The sequence below is a fragment of the Colletotrichum fioriniae genome (assembly GCF_027942845.1).
Source record: "Colletotrichum fioriniae strain IMI 355084 chromosome Unknown scaffold_11, whole genome shotgun sequence".
Lineage (NCBI taxonomy): Eukaryota > Fungi > Ascomycota > Sordariomycetes > Glomerellales > Glomerellaceae > Colletotrichum > Colletotrichum fioriniae.
In genome coordinates this window covers 1270216-1292031 of record NW_027076847.1, presented here as the reverse complement: position 1 = coordinate 1292031, position 21816 = coordinate 1270216, and the positions used below count along the sequence as shown (strand labels likewise).

Below are 21816 nucleotides of genomic sequence, written 5' to 3'. Positions count from 1 at the left end.
GCGCCCCGTATAATCTCCCCTGAAGCTGCGTTGCTGGTATCCCTATCCTCCCATTCTCTTTCCTTTGCTCCCTCGAGATCGATAGCGCCGTCAACGCGCCCTCATTTCTTCGCTCATGGACGCCTTCGCGGGTGGGTGCCGAATTGCTTCTCGAAGTCAGCCAATGTACCTGCCATTCTGCTCTCGTGGTAGGCTCTGCTGGCTGTAGCGTCGGTGCCTCTGTTGTGGACATGGTGCATGTTGCTGTGGCCAGAAGACTGACTGTACGCGGAGATTCGATGTTTGGATAGAGCGCCGTTCGGTTCTGTGGTCGAATGCATGTGTGGTGATTTTCCCGAGGTACTCCTAGAGGCGTTGCGTTAGCACTTTGCCATTGACTGTGCCATCAGTGACACAAGAACGTCTGCCAAAATACCCATAGCGAATTGAATCTGTAGAGTCCATGTTGAACGTTGAAGTCAAGGCTGTTTTGATGACTACCCAGGTGGGGGGAAATGGATGGTAAAATTCGTAATTCAGGACGCAATAGAATTCCCTATGGATATTTCAACTCGCCGAGAGCGCTGAGAGGCTGAATTGTATTGATTTATGGCGCATGGTCACTGTATCAATGTTTGGGCGGCAATTTGGTCAATTTAATACCATCTGTCTGGCGAACCAGGCTCCAAAGTGGGAAAATCCTATGTTCTATGCTTTCTTCTGTCAATACTTGGATTTGTCTCGAAGAAGTCCAAATATTGAACTTGGCCATTGAATCAACTTCCAATACCCATCGGTCACTAAGTAAGGCGTCCTAAGTCGAAGCATAGATGTGCATTTCACTGTTTCCTTCCAATGTCGGTGTAGATAGCTGTGGTGGGGTTGGTCCCCTGCTAGTGCGGATTGGACATCGCCGACCCCGTGGGGTTAACCTCGATAAAAGCATTTCCAGAACGGACCATACGATGCGCCAACGAAACCAGTGTTTTGATAAGTAGAGCATAGTCAAGTAACAGAAATTACCATGACCAAGCTCCAGGCACTGTGATGGCGATATTGATGCTATCACCGCCTTGAAAGTTGGTAGAGTTGACAAAACAGGCAAGGTTACCCTACCGAAAGTGGTGCAACATCAAATCAAGGCTTAACGAGCGATGGGATGTCGCATGAGAATAGCCTTGACATGACACAACATGTTGAAAAGATAGTAGCACATCGGAGGAAGTCCCCGGACGATCAAGTCCGACTTTCCGGAGATGAGGGGACTTCGTCCCGATGCCTCCGGGGCCAGATGACCTCCGGGCTCGGACGTCAACTCGGATCGACTTTGCAGGTGGATCGACTCAGTTCCGAACTTTCGGCGCCTATGAAGTCTGATATCACGAGTAATGGACATCGCTTGATGCCATAGTAACCAGGCGTTTGCCCCTGAAGCGCTACAAGCTTCGATCAATATTTTCCAACGTCATCGGAAAGAGGCCTAACAGAATGAGAATATCGCATACTGTACTGCGTCCTGGGACTTGAGAATATCGAGGTCTCTACGGATACGCCCCTTCAATTCGAGACTGCGACTGCAGGCCGTTATCGAACACGGATTAATTTAAAGACTTGAAGTTCTGCCGGCCTGGTTGTTCCGGGAGGGTGGAAGATATCGTTGATTTGGTGCCTCGTTATCTGGGCCAAGACTCCGGACAAGGTATCGTGACTTGTCGGTGTGAAAACAGGGCGATGCTGCATACGATGATAGTCGACGAGGCCCAATCGATAGCCTCATACGAGCCAGATGACTGACTTGGTTGGTTCTGCGTGAACATTGCGTGAGGCGCTCCAATGCGCCTCTTTCAGTAGCGTGGATGCCTCGTGCGGGGTTGGGCCGCCTTGGTTTTTTTTGTTGTTGCCTGATTCCAGGCAACAATGGATCGCGATTTCCGCCAGAACGGCTGCCTCGTCTTTCTTGAGATGGTTGGCCGTCACTCAAGTCAGGTGACGCTTCGGTTCGGATGTGATAGTGAATGCCGAATGTGGGTCTATTCTCGGCATCGAGTTCCTTCGGAGTGATTTCGAGATATTTTTCGTTCGGGATGGCGATGTTGAAAGCGGTGCGATGACCGTCAATTGCGCTTGCTGAGGTTGGGGGAATATGAACGAGCGTCCGTCCACAAGGTCAGCTAAGGGAAATTTTTTTAGTGAATACGTGATTCTTACCGTACGCAGAATCTTGAAGGAGAGTGAAGCTTCATACCATGAGCTCCCGGGTGAACGCTATGGGAAGCTACGGGAAGCATTCGAAAGCCCAAAATAGAAAGCGCGCATTGCAAAAAAAGAGTTCTCAGTTGGCAGAGATGGAGGGGAACACTTGTTTTATATGATTTCTACTCTGTGGGAATCAAGAAACGTGTTTCTGGCAAAGGCGCGGCTAGGCGCATCATTCAACATATAATTCAATGTGAAGCCCCGTACAATGCACGTACGGACACGGACACGGACACGGAGGTCGTTAGAAATGATCCACACATCGGACACATCAAGAACCATTTCCCTACATCTGCCCCCCTTGGCAGGACAGTGGTTCACGAACCGGCCGCCAAATGTGAGCTGGACCAGCCAAAACAGACCTATAAAACTTTATACAGAAAAATACATACATCCACTGCAGCCACTAGGGACTAGTCCCTGATGGTGTGCCAGCCCGCAACCACACATATTCCCTGCCACAAAGTCCTGGCTCCAGGGGTGTGCATATGCGCTCTGCAGGACCTGATGATGATGGCCATCCACCGCAAATCCTCTCCAATCTGCCTTCCCGCGCTGTGTGAAGATTACATCGTCCTATGCTAAGTCGACCACTACATCTAATCCCTAGGACCCGATGCCCGCATACCTCTAATTACTTTCACAAAAGGGAGAAACATATGTTTCAGAACCTGAAGAAGCCGAATGTGATATTTCAAGAAGATTAAATTTGCTGGTAGCTAAGTATAATGGCTCGTTGCCTGAGCATAAATATGAAGGGGGCGACGTAATCTTCACACAGATTCTCAGGTGTCCCAAGCAAAAGGAGACTGCCCAATCAATGCACGGTACTGTATCTACCACACCACCCCGGACATTCACACCGGACATTCACACGAATGGATCAATGTGCAGAGATACTTTATGAACCAAATGTACGGTATTTTTAATGCACATCGGTCTGCCTCAAAATATGCCTCTGGAGCCCGGAGCCATTTGTTCAGATATTTGACCTTCACCGAGTCTTTGGATAATTCACTGATGGCTGATCGAGGAAGGGAGGGAGAGAAGGAGACAGACGGAGAAAGTGAGGGGGAGAGGGAGCATGGCGACCCGCGATTGAATTGAACCCCCGCATGACAGCCACCATCCATGCCGAAGCGATGTGGGTTGCAACCAACCTGAACCCTGCAGCCCTGCATTAGTACCTTATACTGCCCATACGGTAGTACGTACAGAACAACGAACGTCATGTCGCCAATATCTAGAATAGGCTTGCTTCATCAGTGCCTACCTATTCCTGAATAAAAGGTCAAATTGCTTCATATAGACAATCGAGCTGCCCTCATGGGTGTTCGATCAACCCCTTTCTTGTTCTCCTTGCTTCAGGCTCTGGAAAGTACTCTTACCGAGACTGCCTGACCAACAATGCCGCCATCGTGTATGCGAGAACGAGGTATCCGCATCTCCTGCAACGGGCCAGGTCTGCATCCTGTACAGCACATCAAAACCATTAATAGGCTACCAGACGTCGGGTTGCACGCGGTTACGCCGGAACCTAACGACTAGGTGGCCGATGTGGCAATACTAGCATTCCAGGCGACGAAAGGGAAGGCAGTGATGAGGACGGTAGTGGGCTTGCTGGTACCACTAAAAGTGCACATTGCTAGTATCGGGGTAATCAATAAGAGACACTAGTAAACGGACGTCATTCTTGGACTGTGGATGGCGCGGCTTATCAAGAGGTACAATATGCAGACTGAGTGAGTTTCAAGAACGGAAGTACGCCCCGGGCGTGATAGAAATTGCGTTTATTAGACCAATGAAAAACTGTTAAACGTTTCTATACCCGAGGTCATCGCTCTGCTATTTACGTTGACTTGGGTATATATTGGTCTTGACTGTGGTCACATTGCATCGCCTCGCCATCAGGGTACTCCTATCTAAATTTTCCTTGTACAGCAATTATTACTGGTTCTATGTTTCTCGGAGTCCTTATGTCAAGTTGCCTGCTCTGCCGCCACTAATGGATTGCTTTGGATCATTGAACGAATGCTCTGGCCAGGAAGGTAATGCATGGATCATATAATCTCAGTGAAAGAGCTGAGAGCGAGTGTGGCAAGACAGATGGAAGACACACACTTCGTGTGGTGTTCGTAATCTTCATTTTGGACTTGCATCTAAGCTTCCATTGGAAGCGTTGGGCTTCTCGCCCTTGGCCTTTCTTGATAGCTGTGACTAGCGACCAAGGTTATTGACAACACTGCCAACCATGACAGCGACCTCTCGATCCCAGTTGCCTTCCCCTCTTCCCTTGCCCTTGAGCGCACTCGGCATCTGGCACCCCCTCACAACACACTCCCTCACAGCATCGCCAACGCTCGCCCTATTGGACCTCAGCGTACGCGCAGACACCCCACCACGATTCACAATCTCCTGTACACGGGTCCCCAAATTCCCAGCCATTGTCCGCCAGAAGTAGCTCGGTAGGCTGCCTGTCTCGAGATACGCCAGTAGAGGCTGCAACATATTGGTCTGCTTCTGTGGGGCCGACACGAGCGGGTGCGCTGGCAGTTTCGTAGACTCCAGTACTAACTCCAAGGCGACGATATTCTGGCACCGCGCCGAGATCTCGGCGAGAGTCCGCTCGAGGGAGGGAAGCTGGCCTAGCGATCGCGAGAGCGAGGCGATGGACGACTGTAGCGCCGAGCGGAAGTATGTCTCTAGGCTCTGCAGGAGTAGCTGAGGTGTCCATCTTTCCATCTTTTGCGTCGGTGCTGGGGAGAGCAGGAAGAGCGTGATCATGGCGGATACGGTCCTCGCCTTCACCTCCTCGCCCTGCGCAAAGGTAGCCGAGTTAGGAATCGCAAAGTCGCGAATAATCTTCTCTGCCGTCTCTTTGACAGACCGCTCAACAGGCGTGATTATAGACTCCCGAAGAGTGCGAATCGCATCGACCTTTCCGAGACCGTGACCCTCCTCTCCAGGCGCCGTGTTGTCAAGCACCTCTCGCAACGAGAGAATTGTATGCGAACACCGTACCAGCGCTCGGTGATCTTCTTTCTTTCCAGCAGCCGCAGCGGCAGCACTGACGCTAGACCCCGCGATCTCAGCATGCTGGACTTCAAGCTGCCGCCCAAGCTGGAGACAGCGTCCCACGGAGCGACCGAGCTTCAGCGTTTCCCATAGCCTCGTAGCAACCTGCCGCACCTCCTCAGCCTCGGCATGCTTATCGATGACTTCCTTTTCGAGCTGCTTGTAGCTGTCGTTGAGGTTCTTGATCTGGGCGTCGAGCTCCGATATGATGCGCTTGCTCGAGGTGGTCTGCTCCTTGGTGTACTGCAGGAGAGGGGCGGCAGACTTTGTCGTTAGGACATCAATGTGTGAGTCAATTTCTTGAGTGTCGAAGAGGACGCGGGAGAGGGGGGTCGAGAGATCGAGGGGCGCATCGTTGGGGTTGTTCGTTGCGACGACGAGGGTGTTTGCGAAGGAGGAGGGGCTGAACTCGGGATCGAGGAAGGCTTCGTAGTCGATGTAGGAGGGGTCCTCTTCTTCGCGGGTCGTCATGATGGGCAGGTGCGAGCCATTGACTGTCGTGGAGTCAATACGTGTTTCTTGAAGCTACGGTTCGTGGGGTGGGAGCTTGGAGGCTTTGGAGGGGAAGGCTCGTGGAATTGTTGATTGAGATGCTCAAGCTCCAGCTGTCCTGTCTCGGTCGAGGGGCGGTACGTACTGTGCTTTCGTGAACTGCCTTACATAAGTCAGGAGCATTAGCCATAACAAGCTCTAGCCACACCTACTTGGACTCCTGTCGCCCCGCAATTTGTTTCTTCCAGCCACAAGTTTAAACCCGCCATTTTTCATCTTGAACTCACCGATGACGCCGTGCAGCCATACGCGGATAGCTTCGGTAGACCAAAAAGCATATCCTTCAAGATCATATGTTGCACGACACACGGCAACTGCCGTCATTCTGCTTGAAGCAAGAGCATCCGCTGGATACCCATTGACTCTCGAGGAATCACTCCCTCAGAATCTCATGATCAAGCCAGTTGCACTGCTCACTCACCAGCTTTCTTCAGATCCCGGAGCTTCGGCATCTCCACTGACGATCCCAAAAGAGGAAAAAACAAAAAACACAAATCCGCCGCTCCCGGCCATTCCGTCTGGCTCCTCTCGGTTTCCCATCTCTTCCCGCCGCCGCCCGAACTCTTCCCCCATCCAATTCCCACACGGCCACACCACACAACGACCAAAGCACCACTGCAGTCTGGCACCACTTTCGGCACCCAGTAATCCAGTGGAGAAGCAGTCTGTCATCAATGATCTGCGGGTAGCGGGTACCGCAGCGTCCCATCCCCGGCACCTCAATCACCAACCTACTGCGCATTGGCCTGTAAGGTAGGTGGTCGGTCACTGGTTGTTGGTCACCAAGATAGCGTGCCAATGCGCTGACTACTCGACCAAAAAAACGCGCCTAACTGGAAAAAAAATCCCCTCCCCCATCTCCGCCTTTCCGGGCGTTCCATGAACCATATTGTCATAATACATCATTTCTCGCCAATTCCTCTTCTCCTCTCTCACTCTTCCCACTTCTCTCCCGCACTCCTCCTCTTCGACGCAATGTCCTCCCTAACTTAATCACCGTCGCCAATCTCTCGCCGAGAGCACGCACACTCAATCGATCAATCCCTCCCCGCGAACGACCGAAAACAAACATTGGACGACGGCCGATCGACGGAAACAATAACACCGGCCACAGGCCCCGCTCCCGAGCGACACCTCCGGACGACCCGGACCAAAACATCTCGACACCTCCCCGTCCGATCATAACCTCGAGAATAATAACCCGATCAGACAACGGCGACGGCGACGTCCAAAACCACCGCCCACTATGCTCCATTCCCGCGCCCTCCTCGCCTACCCCCAAGGCGCAAACGACTCCGACACAATCCTCGGCGGCGTCCACTTCAACCTGACCGTCCTCCGCTTCTGGAACTACACCCTCTACACAAACGGCACAGTCTCCAACGGCTCAAACTGCTACGTCACAGAACAGCCCTACACACCAGTCTACCTCCTGCCCAACGGCACCTTTCAAAACTCAACATGGTGCTACGATCCCGTGAACCCAATCGGCAAGCGCGCCGGCGTCGGTGTAGGCTTCGGTGTGGTGTATGCCTTCGCCCTCATGTTTGTCCTCGCGAACCTGAACCGCCACGGACGGCATTACCTCCCGACGACGAAGCGGTTTTACCCTATTGGACGGCGGTGGCAGTGGTACTATGCGATTCTGGTCTGCGTGGCGGCGTTCATCAGTCTGTTTACCAACATTGACGTCGACCGCTTCTACGTCATTGGGTTGCCGATTATCATCAACAGCTTCTTCTGGTACCTCATGCAAATGTTCACCATTGCGCTGGTCTGGGAGGCCGTCCGCCACTGGGGAAGCTGGAGTGAGAGGCAGGCCATTGACCCGGACCCCTTCTCCCTGCGCGAGGGTGATCGTCGAAGCAAGCTCGAGTTCTGGATGCCATTATGGTTCTACCTATGGCTCTGGCTGGTAGGTCTCCCCTCCCCTGTCTATTCTCTCAAGAACATGCGAAAACTAACAAACTGTTTGCAGAACTTCTTCCTCATCATCCCCCGCAACTGGGGCGAAATCGAAAAACAACGCTCCCCAGACCAAACCGCCGCCCGCGCCGCCCCCTCCGCAACAGACGCCCGCTTCAAAGCAGCAACCTTCTGCCTCGTCGTCTGCTACCTCACCATCCTCGCCTCCCTCCGCCACTCCATAAAACACTACTACCCCCGCAACCGCGGCCCGCTCAACAAATTCGCCGGCCTCCTCCGCTACACCCCCTGGCGCTTCCTCCTCATCCTGCCCCTAACAGCCTGCCTCATCGCCTACCAGGGTCTCGTCTCCTGGAACTTTGCCTACTCCGTTCTCAACGCAAAAGCCAGCTTGGCGGCCGTCTACGCAGGAGGCTACGGTCCCGCGCTACTGATCCTGTACACCCAGATCGCGTACGGCTTCACCTCCCCCAACGAAGACAAGGAACTCATCCGCCAGCGCCGCGAGCGCGGAACGCAAATCGATCGCGAGATGGGATACGTGCCTAAACCGGCCTGGTGGCGCCGCGCAAAGAACAACGACCACCTCGTCAGCCAGATGAGCATGCGCGAGCGCATCGCGCGCAACGTCCGCGAGCTCGGCGGTGGCCGCGCCACGGGACGCGGGATAGACGAGACGCTTGAGGCAAGGGCGGCCGAGCAGGAGCAGCAACAGCAAGGCGCAGAACGAGAGATTGAAATGGGGAGCTTCAACGGGCGCTCGTCGAGACCAAACTCCATGCACGGGTCTCTACGACCTGGCTTTGACGCCGCGGATCCGTCGACGTTTACTTCGTATAGCGGGAAATCAGACCGCCGGAGGAACGAGCGGGCGATGAACGCCGCAGCGGAGCTTCTGTTCCCCGGCGCCGGACCTCGTGTCGACCGTTCCGCCGAGTTGATGCAAGATGGCCCGCCGCCGCCGTCCTATACCGACGCCCAAAACGGGAGCGGGAGTGGAGGTCTCGGAGCGGGCCGGGGACGGACACCGGACAGCGGATCGACTGCTCATGGGCCGGGTGAGAGGAGTCACAGCGCCAGTACCGCCGTGTCCATGACGCAGCAGCCACAGCAGGTGAAGAGTATGTTGGATATTTGATTGGAAGACGCCCTACCCAGAATGGGATATTGGGAAATTATAAAGCTCATGAGGTATGAATTATCTAAGAAAGTATGTATTGTGTGTATATCTGCCCCCCTCCCGGCGTTTTGAAGGTCTAGTATCGCATTTGGGATGTAGAATCCATGTGTTCCTAGATCGTCGCCGAGCCTATTGTTCAAAATATAATGGTAAAATTATTGTCAACATCATGCTCGTAGATTTGGTTCTCGTGATACGGTTCTCGTAGTATGGTTTTAAGTGTCTGTATGGTACAGCCGCGGCGGGAGACAGCTTTGCCTTCAAAGATAGGAAAGGAAGCTCGCCCATCTTGTATCTGGGATGAAGAATACAGTCAATGCTGGACCAGCAACCAGTTCATTGTTCGAAGCCCAATGATAGGACTTTGCTCCTCATGTTGCATGGACGACGCTCATTGTCTGATATTCATTCGCTTTGTATCGAAGACAGGATAGATACATCTTCATCGTGAACTCCGTAGAGTTACGCATGGCATGGAAAGCTCAGGAAGGAAACTCGCCCCGTGGACAGCGACTTGCCGAAGAACATTCTGCTCCACAGCAAGCTTGGCTACGCGTTTCTTACCGTATAAGATATCGAGGGAATTGTAGCAACGTACGATATCTATCATCGACATCTGGCCAGACCGCACTTCGCCTACCGGTTCCCCTTCTCGGGAACCTACAGCAGCCTCACTCTGCATTTCGGGTAGTCGCATCCTGTCCCATCTGACAGGTCGTCTCCCCAGATTTATCCCGCTATCATGCTATCGTCGACCCAAGCCAACTCCGACATACCTCACATCGTGAACTTGAGGTAACAGTCTCGTATCGACAGCAGTGTCAGCCAGTACCGCGTCAGATCGGAACAAGCATCTCGGTCTCCGACTTGAAAAGAGCCATCCTAGCCACTGGACCCCTCCCAGGACACAGCATCTTCGGACGAGATGTGCGGACTGCTCAACAGTGAAGAGACGGAGTCATCAGTGTTCGGACCAGGCTGCTGAGTAAAGTAGCTCGAGACCGTGAAGAAAGTCTTCATGTCGTTCTTCAAGAGCGTGCGTGTGCTCGGACGAGTCACAAAAGCTTCGATTCGAACGACGAATATTCCACGTCCTCATTTTGCCACTCCGCGGGAAGTTTCCACCCTCATGTAAGTCTCTGTCTACTTAGTCACAGCATGTGAACTGGGTAGAAAGGTCTGGGCTTGGATTGCCAAACAAAGGCTTGTACCCAGCCGCATGTGAAGCTTGAGCCCATGACTCGTCAGCCGCCATCCCATCAAGAGTTCAACACCACGCATCTGTCACCCGATGGGAGGTCAAAGCAACGGCAGACGTCGTTCATCCAATGACAGCAGCCAGATAACCCAGGAACAGATCTCAGTCGATGCGGAGAAGAATAAGAAAACCAACAACGTAGCTAGCCGCAGAGGGGGTGGAGGGGGCTGTGAGACCAGGAACCAAGTGCATGAGCGAGAAAAAGCAACGGGGCCGGGTGTTGGCGATGCAGGCAGCTTTGTGCCTCGTGCCTGGAGAAGACCTGGCTGGCGCGAGACGGCTGTTGCTTCTCTCGTAGACTCATAGTCTAATACCTCCCGGAAAGATAAGGTAAGATGCAGGTCGGCGCCCCCCCTCTCTCGGTCCCGACCAACAACCACACCCGGGCGATGGAAGCACTAAGGGTACGCCGGAGGTTTATGCCTGGCCATAGTCACGGAATGGATCGGGCGGTCGGTCGGTCGGCGGGTGTAGGATGACTGCATACACTGTTAGCTGGTGCGGAGGGCAAGACCGCCCACTCACACATCAATGTCAGTCCTCATCGGCAGCATTGGCATGTGTGTTCGAAACGAAACATGTCAGCCAGCGCAGCCACGGCCGCCCCTCAGCGCATGCGTTGGCTGCATCTCACAACAGGGGAGTTCCTATGACATGCGCAGGTGGCCAAATGATGGAGACTACAATCTCGCGGGTTCTCGTGGGCAATAGGCACCGGCCAACAAGATCTGTTGAGCGAGACTGCAGTGCTTCCAAGGGGAAGGGAATACATTAGCTACTCCAACCAGATAAGTAAACTGCTCTACGGATCGCAGTGTCTTCGGATGCGAGCCCATGCACGTCTGCATGTTGTGCGCCGCACTGGGGACAGCTCGCAGACTACTGCGTGCGCATGCATGGCGCTATTCATGCGTCTCGTTGTACACTTTTAGCCCAGCTGGCCAGCGACGGTCTTCCAAACATCGATACGGAGAGAAAACGGTGCGTGGCGTAAGCCGGTCGGCCGTAAGTCGTTGTATACGGGAGGAACTCGAGACTCGAGGGATGTCTACGTAGGAGACAGAGGCTTCATCCATCGTCGGGGGGCCGCGTTGGTGCAGTTGCTTAGACACCGAGGTAAACCCTTGTAAAAGAGCGGTGAGAGTGACACTACGCCGGTGACAAAAGACAGGTTTGTTGGAATGGGTCCCAAAGCGCCTTGACTCTGGACCAGACACACCAGACTGAGGGAAAAAAAAAGAGCCCGTCTCAGGGATAGGCCTAGCTTGATAAACGACCAAGCCAAGGCGGCGTGCAGCGTAACTCGCAACCTCTACATCTGCATGAGGCGAACGATGGTCGATGTCGGATGGCATCTTCTGCGGCTCATGGAAAACGTTGTTGTCTCTCGCTCGCTGCTGGTCTCGCCTATCGCCCTGGCCGACAAGACGGTGTGAACTATCCATATCCCGTCCCTACATCAAGTCTTTCCAGTGCAAGGACCAGTATCGATCGCCTCTGCATCTTGCATCGCGATTGCAAGTGGACATTGAGCATCCCACGCGGGGCAGTTGACACGAAGCATCGACATGTATGGTGGGGAGGAATCAGCTGTGGAGCAGACATTCGAGTATGTGCTAATCACCGGTAGCTGCGAGCCTGAACACTGATTCAAGATATAACGCTGCATAGCTTTGGTCGGACAAGGCCTTAGTAAAGCACACACTGCTGCAGCGAGAAACCAGTCTTTGATTTCACCTACTCCTCGCAGGTGGTCTGGTCCTAATCGCGGTTGCGAGGAAGATGCGTGAGACAGGCAACCTTTGGCCAGTTTGATCGCGAACCAGTACCTTTGAAACCCCCACGACTCTCGCGATGTTCTGCAGGGGTTCAAGCTTCGGCCGTGTAAGCCTGCCAACGCGATAATGGAATTCTTGAATGTCGTTCCCAAAGACTCTCCCGTCTTGTGCCTGGAGCACAATGTGGCGTAGAATGTCGCACAAAGTTGATTCAGCCCATGGCTACGGCAGCTCCCTTGCCTGGATCACAGGTTCGGCCATGTCTTAGACCTTGGGCGGTGAGATCCAAGCGAGCGGTCACTTTGATAGACTTTTTCGGGCAGACGTGGCTGATCGCGTCCAACTGGCAGAAAGTACCCCTGAGCCACGAGATGCTTTCGGGAGAAATGATAGCCAAGTGACTGTGACGAAAAGCCTCGCCTCTTCCCCATGGCTTCCGGTACTCGACACGCTCGGCAGAAAAGTGCTGGCGCGGCAGCTTTGTCTCGACTGCCCGCGGCTCGGCCTGCCGATCTTCGTAGCGCTATTCTGAGGCTCTGTAGAACAACTTGAGATCCAGGCGGATTTCGTTACTGCAACGACTCGAGAAGACAGGTGTTGAAGCTGTACAGATATGCAACCTACCCTACCAGAGAACCACACCGAGAATCCGAGCTGCATGAACAGGGTCGCAGTCGAGAACGGATATGCAGATTGTCCTAGTCGGGCCAAAGCACAACACTCGCAGCAGCGTGAGAGCAGTGCGGGTGCCAATAATGCCAATTCCAGGTACGGTTCGAGACTTGGAGTCCAGCGACCTGCATATGGCTGCAGGCTTCCACGCGCGTCTCCCAAAACGGCATCCCGTCTACTGCGCATCCGTAGGTAGTCACAGCGATCCTCCGGGCAACTCATCCCCCTCCCTCGTCCATTCGCATGCATCAGCGCCTACTGCTGTCTTCTGCACTTTGTTTGAAACGAGCCAAGATGTGTCCTCGTGAGGGGGTTGCGAGGTGTGAGTGGAAGTCAGGTCAGATTGCTCAGCGCTCTCGTCATCCCCCAACATCAACCCGTCGACCTATACTCTATAGTCGCTCATCCTGTGTTGGATGCGGAGGGGTGGCTGCGATTGTCAACCAAATAACGCGGCGGGACAAATAATCTCACTATGTACTCTGTAGAGCTCGATGATAACGGCACAAGGAAAAGCCTTGCTCGAGTCCCAGTTGCAAACTCTTGTTGGCGCCAGTGACCCATCGCTCGATGCATTCCAACCACGGCGCTTCCAAGCTTGCGTCCTTGGAAGAACGGGCGGGATCTCGCCCTGAGTTTTGATCAGCGATCCGATGCTTGCGCGCCCATTGTTTCCGCTGACAGGCAGTAGTAGCCAGGCGCTAGGCCGCCTATGTACCGGCATCTTCCCAGCAGGCCGTTGACACGCGAGGCCAAGGGGCGGGGATTCCGATGCATTGTTTCATCCGCGCAGAGTCTAAAATTCCTCATTCTCCGAGCAAGGAGGACGGACTGCCAGGTGCCAGGATCATCTAGTGGGGGGTGCCACGCATTGGTCGAACTGAGCTGGGCAGTTCAGATTGACGCAGATACTTCGTTCATGGCCGTCACTCTGGGCCAACTGGGAGACGAGGTCAACATCACCTGATCGTTCAGACCACACATTTACTGAGCCCTTCATCAGTTGCTGGACAGCGACGAAAATCGAAAATCAACGTCGTGCTATGCGACATTTCACAGTGGCTGTGAGCTGATGCAGTGGTTGGCGGCGCGGCGCAGCGCAACTAAGCAGACGCAACGTCGTGAGGGTCATCTATGGAATTTTACATTGTCGGCTTGCTTGATGAAGAGGATGACAGACGGACAGTAAGCGGTATGCCTGGGGACGAGTGAGGATCGCCGTGTCGTCTACTGCGTAGGGTTTATGGGGCGCTGTCGGATCCGCCAACATGATCCAACCAACGAAGCTGACGACGGTCAACATGTTGTATGGAGGATTTGGCACAGCTTCTTGACTTTTGAAAGAAAACGGTCAATGCCGGTCTGCTTGTGCGGCGAAGACGACGATCAAGCCCTTAGAGCGATGGGGGCGACCAGTTTGATGGCGGCTTGGTAAAGAATCCTTAAGCGTCGCGCATGATGACATAGGGTCTTGGTGATCTTCAGCAGCGACGGTGGAGCGGCCTGGTGAGGAATTCTGCGATCTGGCAGTGAAGATCGGCGGGCATCCTTGCCCTCCACGCCCTCTGGCCAGCGAGCGGCGCCAGCCTTACTCTAGAGGGTAGGGCATAAGAATCAGCGTCGTGGTGTCCCTGCGGCCATCACTCAGCAGCCCAGGACCAGGGCTGGGTGGCCAGCCCCCCGCGTTCGGTCAAGTGCGGGGCAGTAACGTAGGGCATCGGCAGGTTTTCATCCATCCTGGGGCGTGCTGTGGTACGTCCTGTAGATGCAGGCATGCAGGCACGAAGGGTGCTGAAGCACATCGTGGAGAGTGCAGCTGGAAATTGTGCGCGAGTATCACTGACGAACGTCCTCCCTATTCTGTCTGGCTGATATGAAAAAGCAGGTCGGCAGGTGAACGCAGCTTTGCGACGAACGAATGGTCGGAGAGTGTGCTAAGAGCCAGATCGTGGCTGCTAGGGAGACCCTCACGTACGGGTGATGCAAACTGGCGATGAGGGCGACTGAATCAGTCCAGGACCGCAGGGCGAAGATAATGTCGGTGATTGATTGCCGCACACACGTCTAGCACAGGACGGCGACTTGGTAAGCTGGTAGTATGTTCGGGACCGAAACATTTGGGTTCGAGTTTGTCGTTGGTTACAACTGTCTGATTGATTGTTATACTGTGGCAGTGGCATGTTGAATGCGGTTTTGACGAGATGGTGGCGAAGCTGGATGACGACCGGCTTCCATCTGCCGGATTGTGACTCCTGCACGGAGATCGCGAATGCGATTGAGCTGGAGGGACAATATTTCGCAAGGAGTGATTCATTCCGGAAAAGCCAAGAGGGGGTTTTCAGCAGTGTTTCCTTGGCGCGTATGCAGTTTGTGTCAAAGTTGCTGGCATCGTTTCCAAGAATGAATGAGTATTCGGCGTGGATGTCCGATTGACGATGGCTTCTTCGACAATCAAACCTGGGTAGACATCTCGAGGCTAGATTCAGGCACGGGGGTAGATAGGCAGCTCCCATAGTGGTTACGAGATGGTTGTCACGGGACGCGTACGGACCCTAACGAGTTGTGGTGAGATGTGACGGCAGCGACGATGTGGTTTTGATGGTGTTCGTCCGGGGTTGGACCTGGTCGGTGTCTGAGCCTGGGTCACACCAAGCTCGACTGTGGCCGGGTAAGGGAGGGCCGCCCTTGATGGCCGATGTCGAGAACGAGTGCCTGGTCTCGGTCTCTCAGACGAGGGGCTCGCAAAAGAATCACAGAAAGTATTATGTGTTATGTGGCGATGCTCCATTGTCGCTGTGATGCCAACATGATTGGCGAGAGTTGGACAGGTCGTCAACCCCGTCCTTCTCCTAGCCGGGCGGTCTGATCTGGTGGTGGTATCCATCCAAGGGAAGGGCCCGATGAGAGGGTTGTGAGGGTGTGCCAACAGAGCAAAAGTACGCGAGTGTGAGTGGGCTGGTGGGTTGGCGTGCGCCTGGCGTGCGGCATCCCTTGAGCCAAGATGAAGCCGCGAAGAAAGTTGTAGGAGGCAAAGTGGTCGAGCCGATAGTCATAGATGATAGACTATTGGTTGGTATTCGTGGTGTACTGAGTGCGGAGAGAGCTGGAGGAATTCGATGCGTCTCAGGGTGTTGGTCTGGCTGGAATGGAAGAATTGCTGCCGAGACGGAGCTGAGGTTGAGGACGTGGTAGTGATGGTGGTGGTGGTGGTGGTGTAGGATGGGTGGGTGGTGGGTGGTGACAGACGGCAGATGCGGAATGGACGTTGGCAGATGGCAAATGGCAGATGGGTACGGAGGTACGGCGGTAAGGTACGGAGGTACGGAGAAGAGGGCACAACATGGAAGGAGACAACGTGGGCAACGGCCGGGCATGCGGAATTCTCGGCTGTCAGTCTGAGACGAAAAGGGAGAGTTTAAACCGCTGGAGAATTTGGATGACTTGATACCTACCTTAGATGCCTTCCCTTGGAATAAGATACATTAAGGTACCTTGGCTAAGATGGAAGATGTAGGATGGAAATGGAACTGAAGCGAGAAAGATGCAGCACCTTGATGAGTAACAATTTACGTCGGGCAAGAAAGAAACACCAGCGACGGAAGCGAAGATGACGGTTCTTTCCCGGTGTTGAGTGACCGTGGCTGGTCCTTCCTCTCCATTCTTCAGACTCGTGGAGTTCGGCCCCACTCGGTGTTGGCATCGCCTGCCTGTGGAGTTCCTGTTCCTGATCTGCCATGCCACGTTCCCGTCGTTCCTGCCTTCTGATGGAAAGGTAAGGTACCTTAGGCACAAGCTCAGAATGCCCCGTTTCTGGCTCCTCCTTGATCGGGACCTTTTTCAACAATTGATCGCCGGCGGGAGGACATGGACGAGGGTACATGTGAAGGCACTTCAGCGAGGCAGGACCGAAAGGAACGTATCAATACCGCAAATGGAGTGTCGTAAGATAAGGTATTGAAAAGTAGTACCTTGGCTCAGGTAAGGCAAGGCAGGTCCAAGGAATAAGGTACGAAAGGTAAGGTAGACACTTGTGATGCGGCACAACGGTACGAATAAGATGCACATTCTCGCCCGGCGACGTTGCTTGGCCAGACACATTTAATCAACATGCTTCCCGTGGCTTATGTCTATCATCATGCGACCCACGGTTCGGCAAGATACCCTCTATCTTACACAATAGTCGACATGACACGGAACACTCACAGGTATCTGCATCTGTACTCGTGTGCCTCACCTTAGCTGCTGCTGCTTGCTTCATTGGGCGAAACGGAAGCGACGGAAGGGAGGAAACACAATAAGGTCATAGGAGCCGTGGCTGAGAACTGGCACATGCCTGGTTGTCGCCTCCGGCATGCCGTGCTGTCCCGGTCTCCCGTTGAGAAAATCACCCGTCTTGGTCCGTGTCGTCGTTCGCGGCTCGTCTATCTGGGAAACGGGGTTCCGCTCTACCACTACACCTGTTACCTTGACGTGGTTGACTAAGTGGTTTTGCTTGTGGCCCGGAGACTTGACGAGACACATAGCGACGCACATATATCCTCGATTAAGCATTGTAGTGTATGCATTGTGAGCCTTGTAGAAGGCATATATGTAAGGCGCATATCGGTACCAAGGGATATCTGTCTCTGGTAAGAAGAAACCTTAGCACATACGCAGTACAGTAGTTCCTTCCCGGTCCACCTCAGGTTGAAGACGGAACGGCGGCGCCTCGATTGCGGGGTGGATCCTCGCTTGGCGGGTGACGGGTGACGGACTGAGCGCACAGGCCCCGTGAGCCTTTCCCCTCTTGGCCATGGCTTTTTATAGAAAGGAAGGCCCCTGCCCTGGGCTCTGGGAAGCCTGGAGGACGTTGACAGGGCCACGACCAGGGACAGGCACGGGAGACGGGGGGTGGAAGGAAAGATTTGAGAGTTGAAGGTCACAGATGGCAGACGCCAACACCTGGTCCCCACCTTGAGGTGCCTGGGCTAAGGCGGCGCTAGGCTGTTAGTGGTGGCTGTTAAGAGTTAAGAGTCGAGGAAGCGAAGCTGCGAAGAAGTTGAGGGGCCATAGTGCTTACCTAAGAGAAGTGTGTGTGGGAGACAGACAGGGAAAGAGAGAGAGAGAGAGAGAGAAAGAGAAAAAAGAAAAGGCGGCCACTCAGGGCGCACCCAACCCCTCGCATGATGCAGTAGGAAAAAAAAAAGAAGAGGGGCGGGGTGATGGAGGGAGAGGGAGGAGGGGCACAGTCCGTGTACCTTTTTCACGGCAGACACAGCCAAGGGGTACATGCGACACATCATCCTGTCGACCAAAAGGGACTTGCGAATTGCGACAGACAATGGACTCAGTCAGGTACCTAAGGTAAGCGCAACGGAATGGGTGGATGGATTTTCAAGTCCGGCCAGGCTGGGAAGGCACCTCTTGTTTCCATTTACCTCCTGCTCCTGCCTGCCTCCTGCGTTGACCATCTGCACCGACCACTCGTTTTTTTTAACCCCCCATGTACCGTGAGGAAGGAACCTTGAGGACAGGGCCAGGCACCGCACCTTCTCCCAACGTGCGGCATGCGGCTTGCGGCGTGCCTTCTTCAGGAACATCGTGTTGGACCCGTCTTGGTGCATCAGCTAAGGCACGGAAGTAAGGCAGGTCAGGTCGGGTAAACCGTAAAGTGCCTCAGGTACAGCGACTGGCTGCCTCGAGTAGACTACCTGACCTCCTCCTCGCCTTGTTCCTGACTGTCCTTTTTCGTGATGTGACGGGGGAAGGTACGGGGCACCTTACACAGGTACACTTACTACGTTATAGGTCTTACTGTGGTATGGTGGAAGGCGCGGATGGATCGAGGCTGCGTGTCATTCATTGCCAGAGTCATCCTTCCCTGTTTGTTGCTGCCGTGCCGTCCGTACCTGACCTGGACCTGACCAAACTGACTTTTTTCACTGACCCGAGTGACCTCGTCCCTGCCCACTTGAACCTCGTAAGTTTGGTTGTGCTTTCCCGAGTTCCCTTCCTGTCGTCAGCACGCGCAAAGTTTGGGCTGTGTCTTTCCATTTGTCGCATCGACGGGCCTTGGCTCACCTCACCTTATCGCCTTATCCGCTTATCCTTATCGCCGCCCCTCCGTCGCCGACGGTCAATTCCATTCGGTTGCCCAAGCCCCAAGGTCGGGGTGTCCCCTCACTCCTGTCATCCCTCCATGCCCACGGGAACTGTGAAAGCCACACAGGCACAGCACATCATCTCTTCCAGACTCGACCTCTCTACTTGAGGGATCCTTGGATACTTACGTCGCCTTACCTTAATTGCTCTCTCCATCCATCGACATATCGAGTCATCCATTGATTATTACCAGCTTACTGCTGGAAGAAATATACACTCAGCCAACACATTGACGACACCGAGCCGAGCCCCCAAATCCCCGACCGCCGGCACGCACACTTTGTCAATATCATCAATACCATCCATCACCTTTGACTCTCTTACACGGATATCCATGACATCTCACCCAGTGACACCTTTCAGCTTCCGTCACCAACCTCCCACCGCTCGTTGTCGCATCCACATCTCTCAAGGCCCCGTTGTGCGGATACCTTCTATACACGACACTAGTTTTTACCGATACAGCACCACCCTAGTCGAATACCAATACCTGCACCAAGCAGCCGTGCCTCGGAGGCCAAGCATTCACGCATCCACGCATCCACGCACCCGCCCATCGTGGCACCGAATGCATCCTGCCGTTTATCCCTTTTGCGTCCGTATCCGTCCAACTTTGTCCCCGCCTACTCTACCGCCTACCCCTGCGTAGGGTAGCAGCACAGCGCACCAACAAGGGAAACGCCGCCAAAGTCAAAAGGTCCAGCTGCCAGCACAGGCAGGGCAAGGTTCTCGACGGTACGGTCGGTACCTTACTGTACGGATACGCTACAGTCTAAGGTAAGGTAATCCACAGGACGGGAACCCACTGCCTGGCGTATCAACCATTGTCAGGACGCAGTAGCTGCACCAGTATCAGCACCAGCAGCGGCATCACCAACAACGGCGGTGGCATCAAACTCCAGCTTCAGAGTACAGCGGCGCATCGCAACCTCGGGCCAGGTCCCTCACCTCACAGACTGGCTTGGTCCCTTTTGATTTTGACCTCGTCAACCTCGCACCTCGCAAGTCGCACCCGTCAACAAACCCCTCCGAGTTCCCAACCTGGCCACCAATCCCCTGCGGTGCCTCGACCTTTCATCCTTTGTTCCTGGCAAACCCTCGAACCCACGGACAATCTTTCCAAGACCAGCATTCGCATTGCATCCCCCGTCTCTGCCCGTGTGCCTGCACTCGATCAAGCCAGCCAGCCAGCCAGCCATAATCGGTACCTTACGTCTGGCCCGCCGCCCTGTCTACCTATGTAGCACTGGCCGCGCCGTCACAGCAACTCCGCCAACCAACCTCCCCGTGTGCCCCTCTCTCCCTGGTGGTGGCCCGGCGCTGGAGTCACCACGTTCTCCTCCCTCTCGCAGACGCCTCGTCGCTTCTCGTCCCCCCGCTATCTTAGCAACTTGGGCTGACCGTCGCCTACACCTCGCTCGATACTGTCCTCCGTTTCCCACGCGCCCGCCAGAGACCATCAACTGCCAGTTTCCTCAAGGCTTTTTTTTTTCCCGCCCGCAGACGGATGAGCAAGCCCCCATTCCCACCGTTCCGGCCACTCTCGCCTCCCGTTCGTCGTCAGTACGTCCTAGTTCTGAACCTCGACCTCGACCTCGACCTTGACCCCCTCCCAACCGCCCGGCTGACTGGGATCTCACACCAAGCCGTCTGACTTTCATGTACCCCTTGTACCTCCCGCCAATCGACTCCACCAATACCACTACCGCCGCCAGGTCCTGGTTCTGACCCTGACCCTGGCGTCCGGCCCTGGCCCTGGACCTGGCCTGCCTTGGGTCCACCAACTCTTTCTCGTACACGAGTACCGCCAGCGCTTCCGTGTGCTGTGGCCATCATCAACTACTTACAAATCCTCCCTCGCCCTCACTGCAAGCCATATCAACTGTACCTTCCTCTCCCTCCTCTCTGTCATTCTCAGCGAGGTCGGTACACAGAGAATCACCGAGGCTTTGACATATACTATACCGTCAAAGAAGAGTTTTTTTTGTGCCCTTAACCCGCTCCAAGAATCAGGACCAACACGGCCTTATCTATACATAACGCTCGGTACCTGAGCTGATATTCGGTCCATACGGGTACTGCAAGTCTGCAACCTACAAAATCGTCTACCAAAACGCAAGGCACCACAGCTCGCCAACCCATCAACTCGGATCTTGATTGGCATTGGACCGGACTACATTGGCTCTGCGATAGCCCACAGACACTCCCACCCAAATTCGCCGACTTGGTGCGCCGGATCCCCCAAGACGCACACCCCCAAGAGGAGGCTGGTTGGTTGGCTCCTCCAACCCATCTTAGACAAACTCCGCCCAGCTCTCGACACTACCTGTCGCTAGACTCGAACGAACGCAAGCAGGCGTAAAGCCGGAGGCAGGGGGAAGAAAAGTCAGCGAGGAACCACTGAGAACCACTTTACTGCAGCCAGCAGGGTCAGATCAGGGCACGTCTTTCATCATCGACCATTCATCGCCACACTCCCCTGGCAGGTCCTTTTCTAGAGCCGCCTGCCCCTCGCCTTACTGTCTCCGTACCAACTTGTCTCTCTTCTCTTCGTCCTCCACTCTGCTCCGTTATACTACGAAATACGCAGTCGGTATCCGTCCTCAACCGCGCTACCGCTACCAAACCGGCCTTGCACCTTGTTCCAGCAGACCACCCCACTCTCCTCCAGGCCCGGGGGGATAGATCATCGACGTCGGTCGCACTTCCATCGGCGCTCTACGATTCTCATCTCTCTACACACATCCGGCTCACGACACCTTTGTCGCCCTTTCAAAGCCCGTTGCTGCCGCCACCACCTCCTCCTCCACGCATACTTGGAACGGAGAGACATCCAAGAATTCGAACCCAGACAGCAACTTCTCGGATGACTTGATTCACATTCGGGACATTTTTTCTTCTTTCTTCTTCCCCTTAACCCCTCTCATTCCGCCCTTCCCCCGCCCTTCTTCAGCCCGCTCTCCTCCCGGCTCAAATCATACTCAAATACCACCTTCCGC

General features: G+C 54.4%; 2 protein-coding genes across 2 annotated transcripts; one reads left to right on the top strand and one right to left on the bottom strand.

The window, feature by feature from the left end:
• Positions 1-4452: 4452 nt before the first annotated feature.
• COG5 (Conserved oligomeric Golgi complex subunit) lies at positions 4453-5781 on the bottom strand (the record flags this gene model as incomplete). The annotated part of the gene is made up of 1 exon (XM_053188919.2): positions 4453-5781. The coding sequence occupies one exon, from the start codon at positions 5779-5781 to the stop codon at positions 4453-4455; it is 1329 nt and encodes a 442-aa protein (XP_053053685.1).
• Positions 5782-7108: 1327 nt separating this feature from the next.
• N0V96_008978 (uncharacterized protein) lies at positions 7109-8926 on the top strand (the record flags this gene model as incomplete). Its single annotated transcript, XM_053188918.2, has 2 exons — positions 7109-7777; positions 7841-8926. 2 exons carry the CDS (start codon positions 7109-7111, stop codon positions 8924-8926), a joined length of 1755 nt encoding a protein of 584 aa, XP_053053684.1.
• Positions 8927-21816: the final 12890 nt, after the last annotated feature.